This window comes from Lichenostomus cassidix, chromosome 1Aa (assembly GCF_008360975.1).
Source record: "Lichenostomus cassidix isolate B80296 chromosome 1Aa, HeHo_3.0, whole genome shotgun sequence".
NCBI lineage: Eukaryota > Metazoa > Chordata > Aves > Passeriformes > Meliphagidae > Lichenostomus > Lichenostomus cassidix.
The window spans coordinates 42,644,857-42,658,884 of NC_139480.1; the positions used below are offsets into that span (position 1 = coordinate 42,644,857).

Below are 14,028 nucleotides of genomic sequence, written 5' to 3' on the forward strand. Positions count from 1 at the left end.
TAGTGTGTGTTATTATGGCTCTGGAGACTCAGTGCTATTACATTTCTTTTCCTGAACTATTACAGTAAAATCATATTGTACACAACACCAGAGTTTAAATAGGTTACCAGCTGAAAATAGAGTAAAAGGGAATTGTCAATTTGGCCTTAATGTAACAAAAACAAAATACTAAGGAGACAACAGATGGAGGCTAAACTGAATTTTGGTGTTGAAAGCAGGAATTAAACCTCTTTTTAAAATGAGTGAAACAAATATAATTTTATATGTAATAACTATTTTTCAGTACGTTTTACTAGCATATATACAAATGAAACATCTAGGAATTCCTTTCCCTATGCTTATAGCACGCAAGTCCCCAAAACACAAGTCCTGTGAAATTTACAGTAAGATCTTTAAAGTAAGTATTAAGGAAACAGAACATTATAGAGAAGATTAGTGTCATATCTGATGAGATAGAAAAAAAAGAAGGAAACAAGATTCAAGAATGAGAAAAAATGAAAAGAAACAGATCTCGAAGTTCTGACCTGTATTTGTAACGCATGGTTTTTTTCTTGTAGCTGGTTAAGAACTGCAGTTTCTCCTTCACCAGCTTGAATTTTTGCATATAAGTCCTCTCGCTCCTTTTCTAGCAGAGAGATGTTATCCTTGCTTTTTTGAAGTAAAGCCTCAAGATTTTGAATTTTTTGATCCTTGTCTCCAATTTGTCGGAGTACTTGCTCCAGATCATTCTAGAAAAGAACAAAATAGCGTCCTTAATCATACGGACCTTAAAAATTAGGCCTAATGCATAAAATGTTGGATACGTTTTTTAAGTACTTTGCATATATTCTATTCTACATTTATAAGTTCATTTACTGAAACTAGTATAATTCCTGCAAGTCATTCTTACAGAGCAAAAGTATTCAGAATAATGAAATCCTGAAATACACTTTCACATGAGGATACATAACTACATTACCTGGGCTTCTCGCAGTTTTGCTGTTGTATTTTGCTGAAGTGTCTGCTGCTCCTGGTGCTGCTGCTTTGCCTTTTCTAACTGATGTTGCAATTCTGTGGAATTTGCTGCTTTTTCCTTTAGCTGAAAGAAAAAAACAAAACCAAATATCAAACAAACCAGACTAATGAGTGGAAAAAGCACCGCTCAGTATGCCAATTGTACTCAATGTTCACTCTAAATGATTTTAGTGTAAACATGGATATTTCAAAACTTCTTTAAAAACAAAAACCTGTAATGCTAGCCAAATGATCAAAATCTAATCAAAGCATTCATTACTATTAATAGCTGAGATTCTATATCACAAGCAAGAACTACAAAACAATTATCAGGCACGTGTAATTTAGCTCTCCAAAAATCTAAAACATAAGAAATTTTTAGTATGTTTTTTGCAATAGTTGTTAAGATGTAACATGAGTGATAATACAGATACCTGTAAAACAACATTATTATCACTATTTTTGGCAATTTCAGTAGCAAATGTCAGTCATTATTTTAGTAGCAACTTCAGTTTAGCAGTCTCTCCACTTCTATACTAGACAAGGCTTTGCAAATTAGCTACAGAAAAGTTTAAAGCTTTGACAACATACCACTCAGATATTTGGCCAATCCCCATACAGCCAGCAGAAAATCAGCAACATATACAAGATACTCATTAAAACAAATAAAAATTAATAAAACAAGTGTTTTCTGCCCATCCAACCCACACAGATTATTAACTATCAATGACTTCTTGTGCCAAGTTCACTTTTTCTTCATGTAGGGCTCTACCTTACAAAAATATCTACACACAAAACTACCCATATGGGCCTATGTGCACCTAAGTAATTTTTTCATAAAGCCCTTAAGCAAAGCTTGTAAGTGCAAAATGCACAACTTTTGTTCATTTGTTAAGCACCACAAACATACAAGCAGCATCTAAGCAGATTTTGATAATTTTACTATAGGACTTTCACAGTATTAGTCAAAAGAAATTCCCATGAGGACAAACTTTATAAACTGCAATATCCAAGTGTGTGTACAGACATACCACCACAACCAGAGCAAACTACAGAATCTGCATAAAAAGCCCTACCTCCTCTTCAGCACGAGAAAGTTTTAATTGTAGGTCAGCCACCTGCTGCTCTTTGTCCATCAGCTTCTCACTGGACAGCTGCCTCTGCTCCTTAAGCCGCCCATGCGCTTCCCCTAACTGGCGCTCTGTTTCTAGGAGTTTACTGTGCAACTGCAAAAAAGAGAGTCAGCCACTTTTTCAGTCATTCTTTAGCCAACAGTGATAGAGACTCATTTCATGCAACGTTTACCCAAAGTTTTCCTAAGCCAGAGCAAAACAACTACATGACCTCCTGAAGTCATGCATGTATTTCATACACCTCAGAAACCCAAATGATGTTAAAAAACAGAATCAAACGCACAAGCAAGAAGAGATACTCAAAAAAAAATGTGTTAAAAGGACCCAGAAAAATCTTCATCTATCTACAGAAGCCCTTCAAAACAAGTTACAAAGATTTAACAGAAAGAGAAAGAGGGTGATCCTTCAAAGGCATAATGACTATCATGTAAAATAGTGATGCTTTTGAGCCATCTCAGCTTATCCAGCTCACACATTCACTCCTGTAGATCCAGTGGCTGAAGCACCCTGCCTTTACCTGCTCAACTGCCTCCCACAAGACACTGTTCTGCGCTGCTAGAATATTAGAAGTGCAATTTTTTGCTTGAGCTGGCTACATCAATGGCATTTGTTCTCTGCAGAGAAGAGATATGAGAACTCTCGGGGTAGGGTACTCAGAGACTTTGGTGGCTTACAGTCCAGTACCTTCCAGCAGCAAAGAGTGAGTAGGCAGATGTGCTCTCCCAGCTGGACATAAACTGCTCCATTATTTCAGTCATCAAAAGCAGCACTGCACCATCTTCAAAGTGCAAGGATGGCCTTTTACAGTTCACTGTTCTGAAAAGCTCTCTTCATGAAATCAGCTTATTCTATTTGGAACTGCCACTATAGGTCCTGGGTTGCCTCCTGCCTATTTCTACATGAACACATTCACAAACGACATTTTAACTCATTGCAAAACCAGAGAATGGATCACACCTTGCAGCACAGCAAGGACTTTCCATAGGTTGTGGAAAGCTATGAATGAAGCCTACTTCCCAAGGAATTTATGTCCAAGGCCCTTGAACCATTCACCTTTTAACTCCAGATGTTCTGTTCAATATCCCTAAAACCCTCCTCATGCTTTCCTTAAATCCCTACCAATATCTAAGCAAAAGACAGACCAATTTTATTGCTCGCTGCAGGAAACCACTTTCTGACCAGCTGGCTGCCTAGCAGAGCAGAAAAAGAACAGTGGTTGTGATACCATTATAGTTTCCACCCAGGCATTAAGGGAGGTGAGGCCTCTCTCCTGCCTGTTTACACAAGAATTTAACACTGAAGAACTAAATGCTGAAGTCCTTTGGGCCATCTGTCAAAATCTGGCTCAAGTTATCAAACAACGCAAAAGTTTAAAGAGTTTGGAGATCAATAAATAAATGTATCCATGACTTACCATCTTAGAAAATCAAGCTAAATTATCTGTCCACAACCATAAAAACCATGAGTGAAAAGTTGTTTGGTATGCAGCCAAGATGCTGATTGCTAACGGTGATTGTACAGTCATGAAAGAGGTAGGAAAAGAGGGAGGACAGGGTGAGGAAAGAAACCATAATCTCTCCTCCAGTAATGAAGAACATTTGTCTTTTCTTGCAGGATCACCAAATTATAAGTATTTCCTCTTCACTAAAAATACAATCAAGAACTTCAAAAAAAAATCTAGGGAAGAAAGGGTGCAACAAGATAACCATTCTAACTATTCATGGCTATGTTGATACTGGGAGAAAATATTTGGAAAGGGGGAAATCAGTAAACAATATTTTACACAAGTTACTGTTATTATAGGCAAGGTTAAGTATTTTTTAAGAACTTTAAGATGGCTTTTAAGTAAACAAAACCATAAAATCCAGTATTAACCTGTGCTACAGAATGCAAAAAAATCATGAAAAAAACTGTACTTTAAAAGATACAATCAAGTAAATTCAAATTTTCTCAGCAGACTTTATTTAGCAATTATTCCTTCAAAACTGAAGGAGTCCATACTTTCTCGTGTTACCTTCTTCCTATTGTTGTGCTGGAACCAACACTATCATTGAAGTTTCTTCCATTAAGAAGATCACTTCTTCCACATCACCCAAATTCTAAAATATACAAACTAAACCAGACATAGACCCATTCAAATGGATTGTGAGAAGATGACAAGGACTCTTAGAAAATATGATTTGACTAAACAACTATACATACACCTCCATAAATAGAATTCACTGCGTCAGTGTAAGCTATTGGACTACAAGCATAAAAAGCTAATTCTCAGAAAGTACCAACTGAATAAAGATGAGAAATTCCATCTGTTCATTACAACAGTAACTGTAATCTTTTGTGTAGGAAGAGAAAGGAAGAGATGTTTAAGCTTGGCTTTTATTTTATACCAGGTACAAAGGGATTTTTCCTCCGCTATTCTTTTATTATACAATTCTAAAACACATCCTGAAGTACAGTGGCTTTTTGAAGATTTCTTGCTTAGGTCATCTTCCTTCCCAATGGTATCACCACAGAATGTGTCATGCCTCCATTTCCTTTCACAGGAATTCATTCAGCGATGCTTTAATCACCTTCCTCCTCCTTCATTTTCCCACCCCAAAAATCCTTTCTGAAAACAACCTCTCAGGCTGATGACAGATTTCAGTTCAACCTCTTGGCTATGCTTCTGAGGTTTCATACATGTTGCCTAGGCAGACTGAGGCAGTTTTACCAAATGCAGATTCCTATGCAGATAAATAATATAATTATCTCCTCTTGCCCTGACAGAAGACTGATGGGAGAAGGAAAGACATTCTGGAGATTTAACACACACATAAACAAAATTTTGCCAAGTCACAGGTCTTCCAAGGTAAACTATACACACAGAGCTTACAACTTGATCTATTTCAGACTTGACAAAGGGTTGAAAACTGAGAAACACTCACTTTAAAATAAATAAGCTTTAGCAAGATTAAAATTAAGTAAGTCATACTAACAAATAAAGGTATTATTTTTTACATCTTAGGATTGGACACGATTACTGATACACAAATATTTCTCCACTCAAACACATTACTCTCCAAGAAAGATACACTAGATGAAATTCAATTCAACCAGCCTCAAGTTTCAAAATGTTCAATGTTATATGGAAGTCCTACTTATCTCATTGGATTCAGTAGAACAATAGGTTCTGGTGGAGAGGATGTATGCTCTGATGTGAGTGTTCTCACAGCTATCAGCAACATAAAGAGAAGTTGTTTGTGGAGAAACACTAAGGAAGTAATATCAAGACTTCACATTACCCAGGCTTTTCACACTAAGTATTCCCTATTATATTCACTACTCAATCTTTATATTTCTAATGTAAAACCAAGACTCACTTTTCTCAAACTTCCTACAGAATAGTAAAATACAAGTGCTGGTTAATTACTCTCCTTCAAATAAGGAAATGTAAATCTATGTGCATGAGAAATATGCATGTGCAGTCTAAAAAACCTTAATGGGATGGTTTTTAGGAACCATTCAAACACGATGGTCTAGGAGGCTTAAGGAAACTTACCTGACTGAGCTCGCTTTGTAGTTGCAGGCCATGCTGCTCTTTTTCCTCCCTCTGCTGCTGGAGCTGTTTACATTCTGCCTTGAGATGCTGGTACTTTGTCTCTACTTCAGACAACTCTTCTTTAAGTTTCTGGCTTGCTTCTCCCTTCTCACATAGCTCTGTCTGTAATCTCTGTATTGAGGCTTCAGATGCAGACAGCTTTGCCTGAAGCTGTTGGCAGTCCAGGTCCTTCTGGTGAAAACTTGCCTGCACATTCTTCTTACTTACAGATACTTCATTGTGTTTTTCTTCCAGCTGGGTGTAGTCCTGCTCTTTCTTCAGCAGCTTCTCAGTCAGACTCTATGAAGAGAGTTATACAGCAATTCAAGTACAATTCTGCTTGCAGCTGCTCAATGCATTATTCAAATTTCTTTCTAAGTGTTGATGCTGAGCAGTGAAGAACTTGTTCAGAAACATTATTAAAGAAAATATTAATCTGTATCTTGTATTACACAAGTTGATTCTAGAGTCCATACAGCACACAGTTTCAACTGTTTTTCATAAGTCTCACATAAATTCACTCCCTCTTACTGAGAACACCACACAAACTCTATTTCTGTATCTTGAGAACGAATTTGTTTTTCCTGAATGTTCAAATTAACTTTATTACAACTGCAAGGGCTTGGGGAAAAGTTGGAAGGTTTTCCACATTAGCTGTCTTCTGGGCTACAGGCCCTTACTGGCCTCTGCAAGGCAAGCCAAGCCCCATAATTACAGTGCTTTAAAAATAAAGAAAAGAGAGTTCCTGCTGGTCTCAGAGAACTGATCTTATATACATATATATATATATATATATACACACACTCATATACTTTTATATACATCTGTTTTTCTCAGTATAGCTCCTGAAAATATAAGAAACCGCTTTCTTGCTTGATGTTGTATATGAGCTTGAAAAACTTCACATCAATACACAGAAGTATCTTCCCACATCACAACTGGATCATAAATCAATGCTCATATCAAATATATTATATTCTATATATTCTACATGTAATATATTCAATCACAAATTAATGTCTCCTCCCTCCTCACTGACAGGTTCTTCAAGGATCACAAACTGTTCAAAGTGGAAGCAATTTCTGTTATTGGAAGCTAGTCTTACCTTTTCCAATTCTAGGTCCAGCTCCTCCAGGGCCAAGATTCCTTAGCTAGCATATCGTTCTTATGTCTACCACCTTTCAAAAAGCTGCATAAAGGGATGGCTGTCACTAAAAAGTCACTAAAACTGAAAGGGGAAAAGGAGCTCACTGACACTTCTCTTATTCCTCAAGGGGTGTTTGGCATTAACCTGATATAGCAGAGGATTCTCTCTTAATGCATGGTTATCTTATGCATCTATCTGTTTCACTCCACATTATTACTGAAATACCAATATATTCAGGAAAGGGCTCTATACTGTATAGCAACACTTCTGCCAAAAGCTTGATTCATTGTTGCTGGTCTGTGGAAAATTACAGCATGACAATTCTCACCATCTCAGTTCCACACCTGATTTAGTCAGCCAAACAAAGAGTCATCCTGCTAAAGGTAGTTTCATTTACCAAATTTTAATTGCACTGTCTTATATTGTTTGCAAATGCTACTTTAATATTAGATTGCATTAAATACACTCTGTTCGGTCCCTGTACTTCCCTATTTTCCAAGGCTGACAAGGCTGCTGGAAAACACATGTATGTAATGTCCAGTTCATACACAATGTTACATACACACTGTTCATACACAATGTTAGATGAAGCATAAAGCAGCACACATCTTTCTCCATGTTTCCTTTTCCCCTTTACATCCATTTTTACCTCCACAATACATGATTTCTAAACACAAATACAAAACGCAGCAAACTCAAAGAGCTCTGATAACAGCTCTCAAAGAATATAAGCTGAGAAGTTCCTGGAATTTATTTCAATTTTCTACCATTCATTATGCCAATAAATGGCCTGAAAAATATTACAAAAGTACAATCTAAAAGCTAAGAAACTGGAAAGCCAACGCAGAGAGCTCAGAATATCTTATAAATTATGATTTTTAGGCAAGCGTATTATTTCAAGAGGTACTACCTTTAATGTGTGAGATGCCAGTACTGCTTAGTGATAGGTAAGTATAAACTGCAGCAATTAGGGATTTGCAATCATAACAACACAAAGAATTTCAGCTGTAGCATATGATGATCATTAAAATACAGTGTTTGCTTGCACATTATATTATTCCACATATTAAACAAAATGGCAAAGGAATTCTCAACTTCTGCAGGAAGAAGTGAAGTTAGTCTTCAGTGCTTCCAAGGCAATGTGTGATGTGTTTCCATTTTGATGTGAGCTGACAAGCATAGGAAATAATTGCATTCTCACCTGATTCTTCTGTTCTAGCTCTTTGACTGAACTCTGAAGTTTTTGCAACTCCTGAACATACACAGCTACCTCCTGAGGTCCTTTGGCAAGTTCAGCTCTTAACTGGTTGATGGTAGCCTGAAAAGACAAACAAAAAAATCCACATTTAAAACACAGCTTTGCATGAATAATCCAACAAAAGCACAATGTCTGGTAGCAAAATAAAAAGCACATTCTATACATATAAGGAAAAAAAATCACCTGTAAACTAATCTCAGAACACCAGCAGAAGTATCACTGAGCATAATTTCCCAGCTGAGATTCATTTATGTCCCATTTTGGAAGATGAAAATTTGACTAAATCCAGTAACAAATGCCAGGTTGAGCTCAAAACTGATGAAATCATAACAGATTATCCTCTCATAATTATCACAGTTGTAGACCAAGGTGAAATCTTTCCAAATCACTGCAGTTACATGGCCAAGATCTTGGCTGCTCTGGGAAGGGAAATGTGCTGGAAAAGGTTCTAGAAGCAAGTCTGGTATCTGATGCAAACTTGGTGTGTGACTTTTGGACACATCAACCCTGCAAGTCAGCATTATCGGAGGAACAATACCACTCCATTAAACAGGATCAGTACAGAACAGAACATATCAATGACTGCACACTATTTGAATACAGCAATGGAAGAAAACAAGAAAAACACTTCAGGGCATGGCTGCCCTAGAACATGTTGGGTATTAATGCACTCCTTTCAAATACACTACATAGTAGTGACCTTTATAAAGAAGTTTTCTTTCCTATTGTTCTCGTAAGCAGAGATTTCAGCACAAATGCATAAATACTGAATCCAAGAGTGAACTAAAGCAGAACAGAAGTAGCAGACAATAACCATGCAATTTACAACCTTCATAAAGAAAAAGGAACACCAAAGAGAACAAAAGAACACAGTACATGACTACATACAGTTATTAACTGACTTCCTGTAATGCTGTGCTTTATGAAGGTGTTTCATAACAGAGCTACTAGTTAAAACACATTCTAGGATTGGTCTTTTTTGAACAAACATTCCAGGATGTTATCAGAAAACAGTATGAATATATCATACTGAGAGAATATAATGCAGAAAATGTGCAGAAGCTTGCAAAGGACACCACTGCAGTCTTTCCAACTAGAATTGTAATTTATATGCATAAAGACTTGTTCACAATTCAGTAAGACCATCCCACATTTCTTTCTTAATAGGGAAATACATCCTGGGTAAATATTCAGTCCTGATATTTCCTTGCTGATATGTCTGTATGAATACTGAAGCATTAAAAAACAGGAATGCTTCTGTTTAATAACCTCTTGAAATAGTCTTGATATGACTGAAATTTGCTATTACAATAAAATGCTTTCCAAAAAATTTACCTCAAATTTAAGTGTCTCTATTAGAGACCAGAAAAATAAAATGGATGAAAGATGGAAAGAAGCAGTCAAAAGTGCTGCAGCAGACACACTCCCTCAAATTTGTTTTATAAATATTTCAGTGTTTTTAATGCCTTTGCTTAGTGGGTAAAAGAAAAAACCAAACAAAAAACCACCAGTACTGGCTTTATTAAATTCACCTACAATTTAGGCTACTAATCTTATTTATTTCTGTGGGCACTGAAATTAACAATCAAGCCTAGGTGACGTATTTTATAAAGATTTATCAGATACTGAAACAAATCCCAATAGGCAGAGATTCATAGCAATCCTCAGCTACAAAGCAGTGCAGCTGTTTTCATAACACATTTACTATGCAGGAGCCACTATGGCCCTATGGTGAAAAACTAAAGATGAAAGGAGTTGCTCAGTATGAATATTCATCTGAGAGATGTATATGCCAGTTCCAGCATCTGAAAAAAGGTAAAAACATTCAATAGGTTCAGGTCACATTTGCAGAGTATACTATTCTGCACATCCCTTTCCTGCAGTATTTGAAGATGCTTATATAGGGCTGATCTGATTTTTGGTATTTTCACCCATACTGAACATTTACCTGATTTTAAAGATATTCACTTTGAAAACCAATACCAATATATGTATCCTCAGCCAGCCTGTAAAAATAGCCAAGCACGGTGTAAGAGCCTCTTTAAACTTTCAGCCCTTGGCTTCCATGAGAATGTTTTTAAGATGAAAGGTTTTTGTTATGCCCATGTCACTGTCATTTTATCTTCACATAAGAATTAAACACTCAAAATTACAAAAGACTATAGAGACAGTATTTTGAAATGAAGTTTAAATTCCACAGCATAGTTGTGGGATCTAATAGTTAAAACCAAATTACAGTTATGCAGCCACTTGACATGGCCACAAAACCACATTATATTAATAACACTGACTGTGATGTTTCTCTTTCACATCTGATATAGAGATATGGCATCCATCATTCTAGCTTGAAAACAATGGTAGGTTCATGTTTAGTACAATACCGTACCCGTGTATAACTCCTGGAACTAAACATATCTGTTGGGGGGGCAAAACAGAAAGGAAAACCCTAAGGAGTTTGCAGCAATATCTGGCAGCATTTCTCTAAAGCTTTACAGTGCAAATGAACAGACAGAAAGTTAAAACTTTAGACCTGAAATCTATGGCACGTGAAACCCCAGAATAAACTACGTCAGAAGTTCTTCACATCCACAAATCTCAACAGGGCAGAGGATACCAGGAGTTCTACAGAAACCCTAGGCATTCTCTCACGTAAGCTTGGGAATTTTGCAAGGACCACACTTCATGAGGGTCTACAAGTTTTGCTGGCATTGCTGCATTGGTGGGGGACAACAAAAAAACTAGGGGAAAAATTAAAAGGTCTCAAACACACCTGACAGTACTTAGTGAAGACTGTTACTTTGTCAAGTCATTCATTACTAATGTACTAACCAACCCACCAGTGAGTGCAACACCCAGCAGGAGAGTTCTCCTGCAGGTATGGATTTGGCAACTCCTCAGCAGAATAAATGGTATGTAAGACAAAAGTCTTTTTGGTGATACTGTATTTTTATTGGGATTTCTTGCCATTATCACTGTCAGAGATTTCCCTTACTATCATGGTAAACATCAAACATGCTTTAGCCAGGAGCAGTCTGAGACAGTTTGAGGAATGAAGTTCCCTTTTAAAGATCCAAATCTGAGCAGCTGCACCCCTTTTTCTCTACTTTGCATGGAGGCGGAAGTGATAACTGGTAGAAGAGAAGAGGAACCAAAACATTTGGAGAAGCGAGAAGATTTAATTAAGAAAGACACTTTTTCATTATGATTAATTAATATTTTCCATTTTCATATGATAATCATGGCAAAGCTGGAACACACATCTTTAGGTATTATTACCTCAGAGTTAGCCTGCTCTGCCTGCAAGTGTTTGCATTCATCTTTCAGCTTTTCAGATTCTCTTTCACGTTCCAGAGTCATTTTATCCATCAGTGTCTGAACTTGGACCAGCTCCTTTTTCAGGACAGCCACATCTTCCACACCAGGCCTTTGTAGCTGAAAAATTGTGAGCAGTGAGCACCATCACATTGGCAGACATGCTTCCAGGGTCAATGTCATTTCTAAAAATCTATCGAATCATCAATTTGTAGACAAGGTGACATGCAGTATTACAGCTAGGCTAAAAAAAAAAAAAAAGAGATAAAGAAAACTCCACCTAAAAAGCCAAAACCATAGAGAAGTACTTACAATTCCCAAAGAAAACAGGATTTAAGAAGTAAATTTTAGTTTTTGTCTGCTAAACCTTGAACTTGTTGATTGATTTCAAGCAAATCTGACAAATTGAAAATTGTCTCGAAGGTTAGATTTCTGTAATTTTTATTGTAGATGGCTAGATACAGGATACTGCCCCTGCCTTCAAGAATTATTTCAGAAAATCACCACAGACAAAACAAAAGGGCAGCTGAAGGCAGTATCTTGAAGATACTATCAGATATGGCTCATACCAAACCCACAGGAAAAATCTGTTGGTAATTGCATCTCAAGCACCATAGCATCCCTCAACATGAAACACTGTGGAGGGAAAGGGATGGCAGCTAGGAGCACTAAAGAAAGCAGAGAAAGGAGTGTTGGCATCTCTAGAAGAGAAAAGAAACAGAAAAAAAAAAAAAGAAAAGGGAAGACACAAAACAACTGAACAGGGAGAAATGGATATGTCTTAGCATCTGGGCAAGGGCGGCAGGCCCTTGAGGGCAGTCAGCTACAGGAAAAAGGGGGACAAACAAGTGCTACTTTCCTCCAGAGTGTAAGTAGTAGCTGAGTGGGAGAAATGAGAAAGTTCCTTGCACTACTGCTTTAGAAGTGGCCCATCTTGCTGAGTCACTGGGATTGCTCCCTGGAGCCATGGCTGTGTATAAAAGTCATCAGGAGCCAAAATCCTGGAATACACACACTTTGGTATTATCAGCCAAGCACAAGAGGGACGAGATTAACATAGGCATGATGATGACATCTGCCAGTTTTTCAGCCACCATGTCACAAAACACCTCTCTGAGCACATCTTAAAAATGCAGCTGTCCAAGGACAGTCAGAGCATAACACCTCATGGAAAAAGAGTGACCTAAAGATAGCTGTGGAAGTCAGCAATACCATGCTCCAAGTACAGGTCTGTATAGCACTTCTATATGTGTAATACACTACAGAAATGTTGAAGGGTAGAGCATTAAACAAGCAGACTATATAAGTCAGAAACAACATATAGTTTCTCACTGGAAAAACACTGAAAATGCAGATCAGAAACAATGGTACTCTTGAATTTTTTCAGCCCCACAAGCAGACATCTTCAAGTTCAGCAGAGTTTGAGTGCTTTAAAACTGTGTTTGCAAGCATTTAAGTAAATCCCTCCCTTGCCTTTAAAATAACACAAGCATTAATGTGATGTGAATACCAGCTCTGTCTTTAAGTCTTCTACTGTATTTCTCTCCTTTTGCAGTTCTTGTCTCAGGTTCGTCACTTTCTGTTCTGCACTTTCCCGAAGGCTGGTTTCTTCATCATACTTTGATTTAAGATCTAATAAGAAAGAAGTTGGATAAATCATCCCTTTCACAAATTGCACAAGTAAAGAAGAGAATAAGATCTCATGTTACTACACTTACCCACAATTTCAGTGGCCAGCTGCGCCGCTTTTTGCTCAAATAAGTCTTTCATTTGCTTAATGTTAAAATTTTCTACTTGGATCTCTTCTAGTTGCCGTTCTAATGATTCTATTTTCATAAAAAGAACAGTATTATTTTCTAGAACTAGAACAATACAGTTCCTCATGCCCACAACTAACCACAAGAGGTGAATGGGTAAACCCCTTAACATCCAATCATCAGCAAAGTGAACAACTTTACTGAAGTTAAATATCTACAAGCATGATGTCACTGTCACTAGCTGAGTACTCTGCGGGATTAAGTACATATTGGTTTTCACTGGTCACAAATAGCCCTTCAGATCACTTCAACATGCTGTTGAATTCCAAGTCCTGAACTGTAATTAAAAGGTTCAATCAATATCAGTCCAATAGTTCATGTACAAATAGGGAAAATTTTATTCTACGAGTGCCTCATGGAGAAAAACACAGAGCAAAAATTATTGGTCTGCAAAACAAAAAAAAGTCATTGTTTTCTTTGCTAGCAATGAGCACAGAAAAACACTAAATGAAACCATCAATGAAAAATGCTCTAGTTTATATAGGATAGTGCCATAGTATGTATCTGACTGCTTGAATATATGAAATTATTTAAAAGATATTCAAAATGTCTCATAAGAACTGCTTTCAGATCCAGGAGAACTTCTGGTTTGCTTCTAAAAATTTCAAACCCTGAGCCCCTGGAACATTTTCCCAAACTATTGCTTAAGATAAATACCTCTTAATAGCACTTACTATTAACTTTTTTTCCCAGTAATTGTAAAATTCTAGCTTTCTAGTTCTTTAATTTACCAAAAGTAATAATTTATCTAAAATTTACACCAAAAAAAATTCCAAAACATTGCAGAAATT

General features: G+C 36.9%; 1 protein-coding gene across 3 annotated transcripts in view; it reads right to left on the reverse strand.

The window, feature by feature from the left end:
* Positions 1-14,028, reverse strand: part of EEA1 (early endosome antigen 1) — a 67,679-nt gene that overhangs the window by 27,558 nt on the left and 26,093 nt on the right. For all 3 annotated transcript variants that reach the window (XM_085046481.1, XM_085046472.1, XM_085046491.1), the window contains 8 exons: positions 13,139-13,246; positions 12,931-13,052; positions 11,385-11,540; positions 8,052-8,168; positions 5,665-6,003; positions 2,070-2,219; positions 959-1,078; positions 525-728 (listed from right to left, as the gene is read on the reverse strand). In XM_085046481.1, the coding sequence (XP_084902607.1) occupies positions 525-728; positions 959-1,078; positions 2,070-2,219; positions 5,665-6,003; positions 8,052-8,168; positions 11,385-11,540; positions 12,931-13,052; positions 13,139-13,246 (1,316 nt within the window). The remainder of the gene's footprint in view (positions 1-524; positions 729-958; positions 1,079-2,069; positions 2,220-5,664; positions 6,004-8,051; positions 8,169-11,384; positions 11,541-12,930; positions 13,053-13,138; positions 13,247-14,028) is intronic.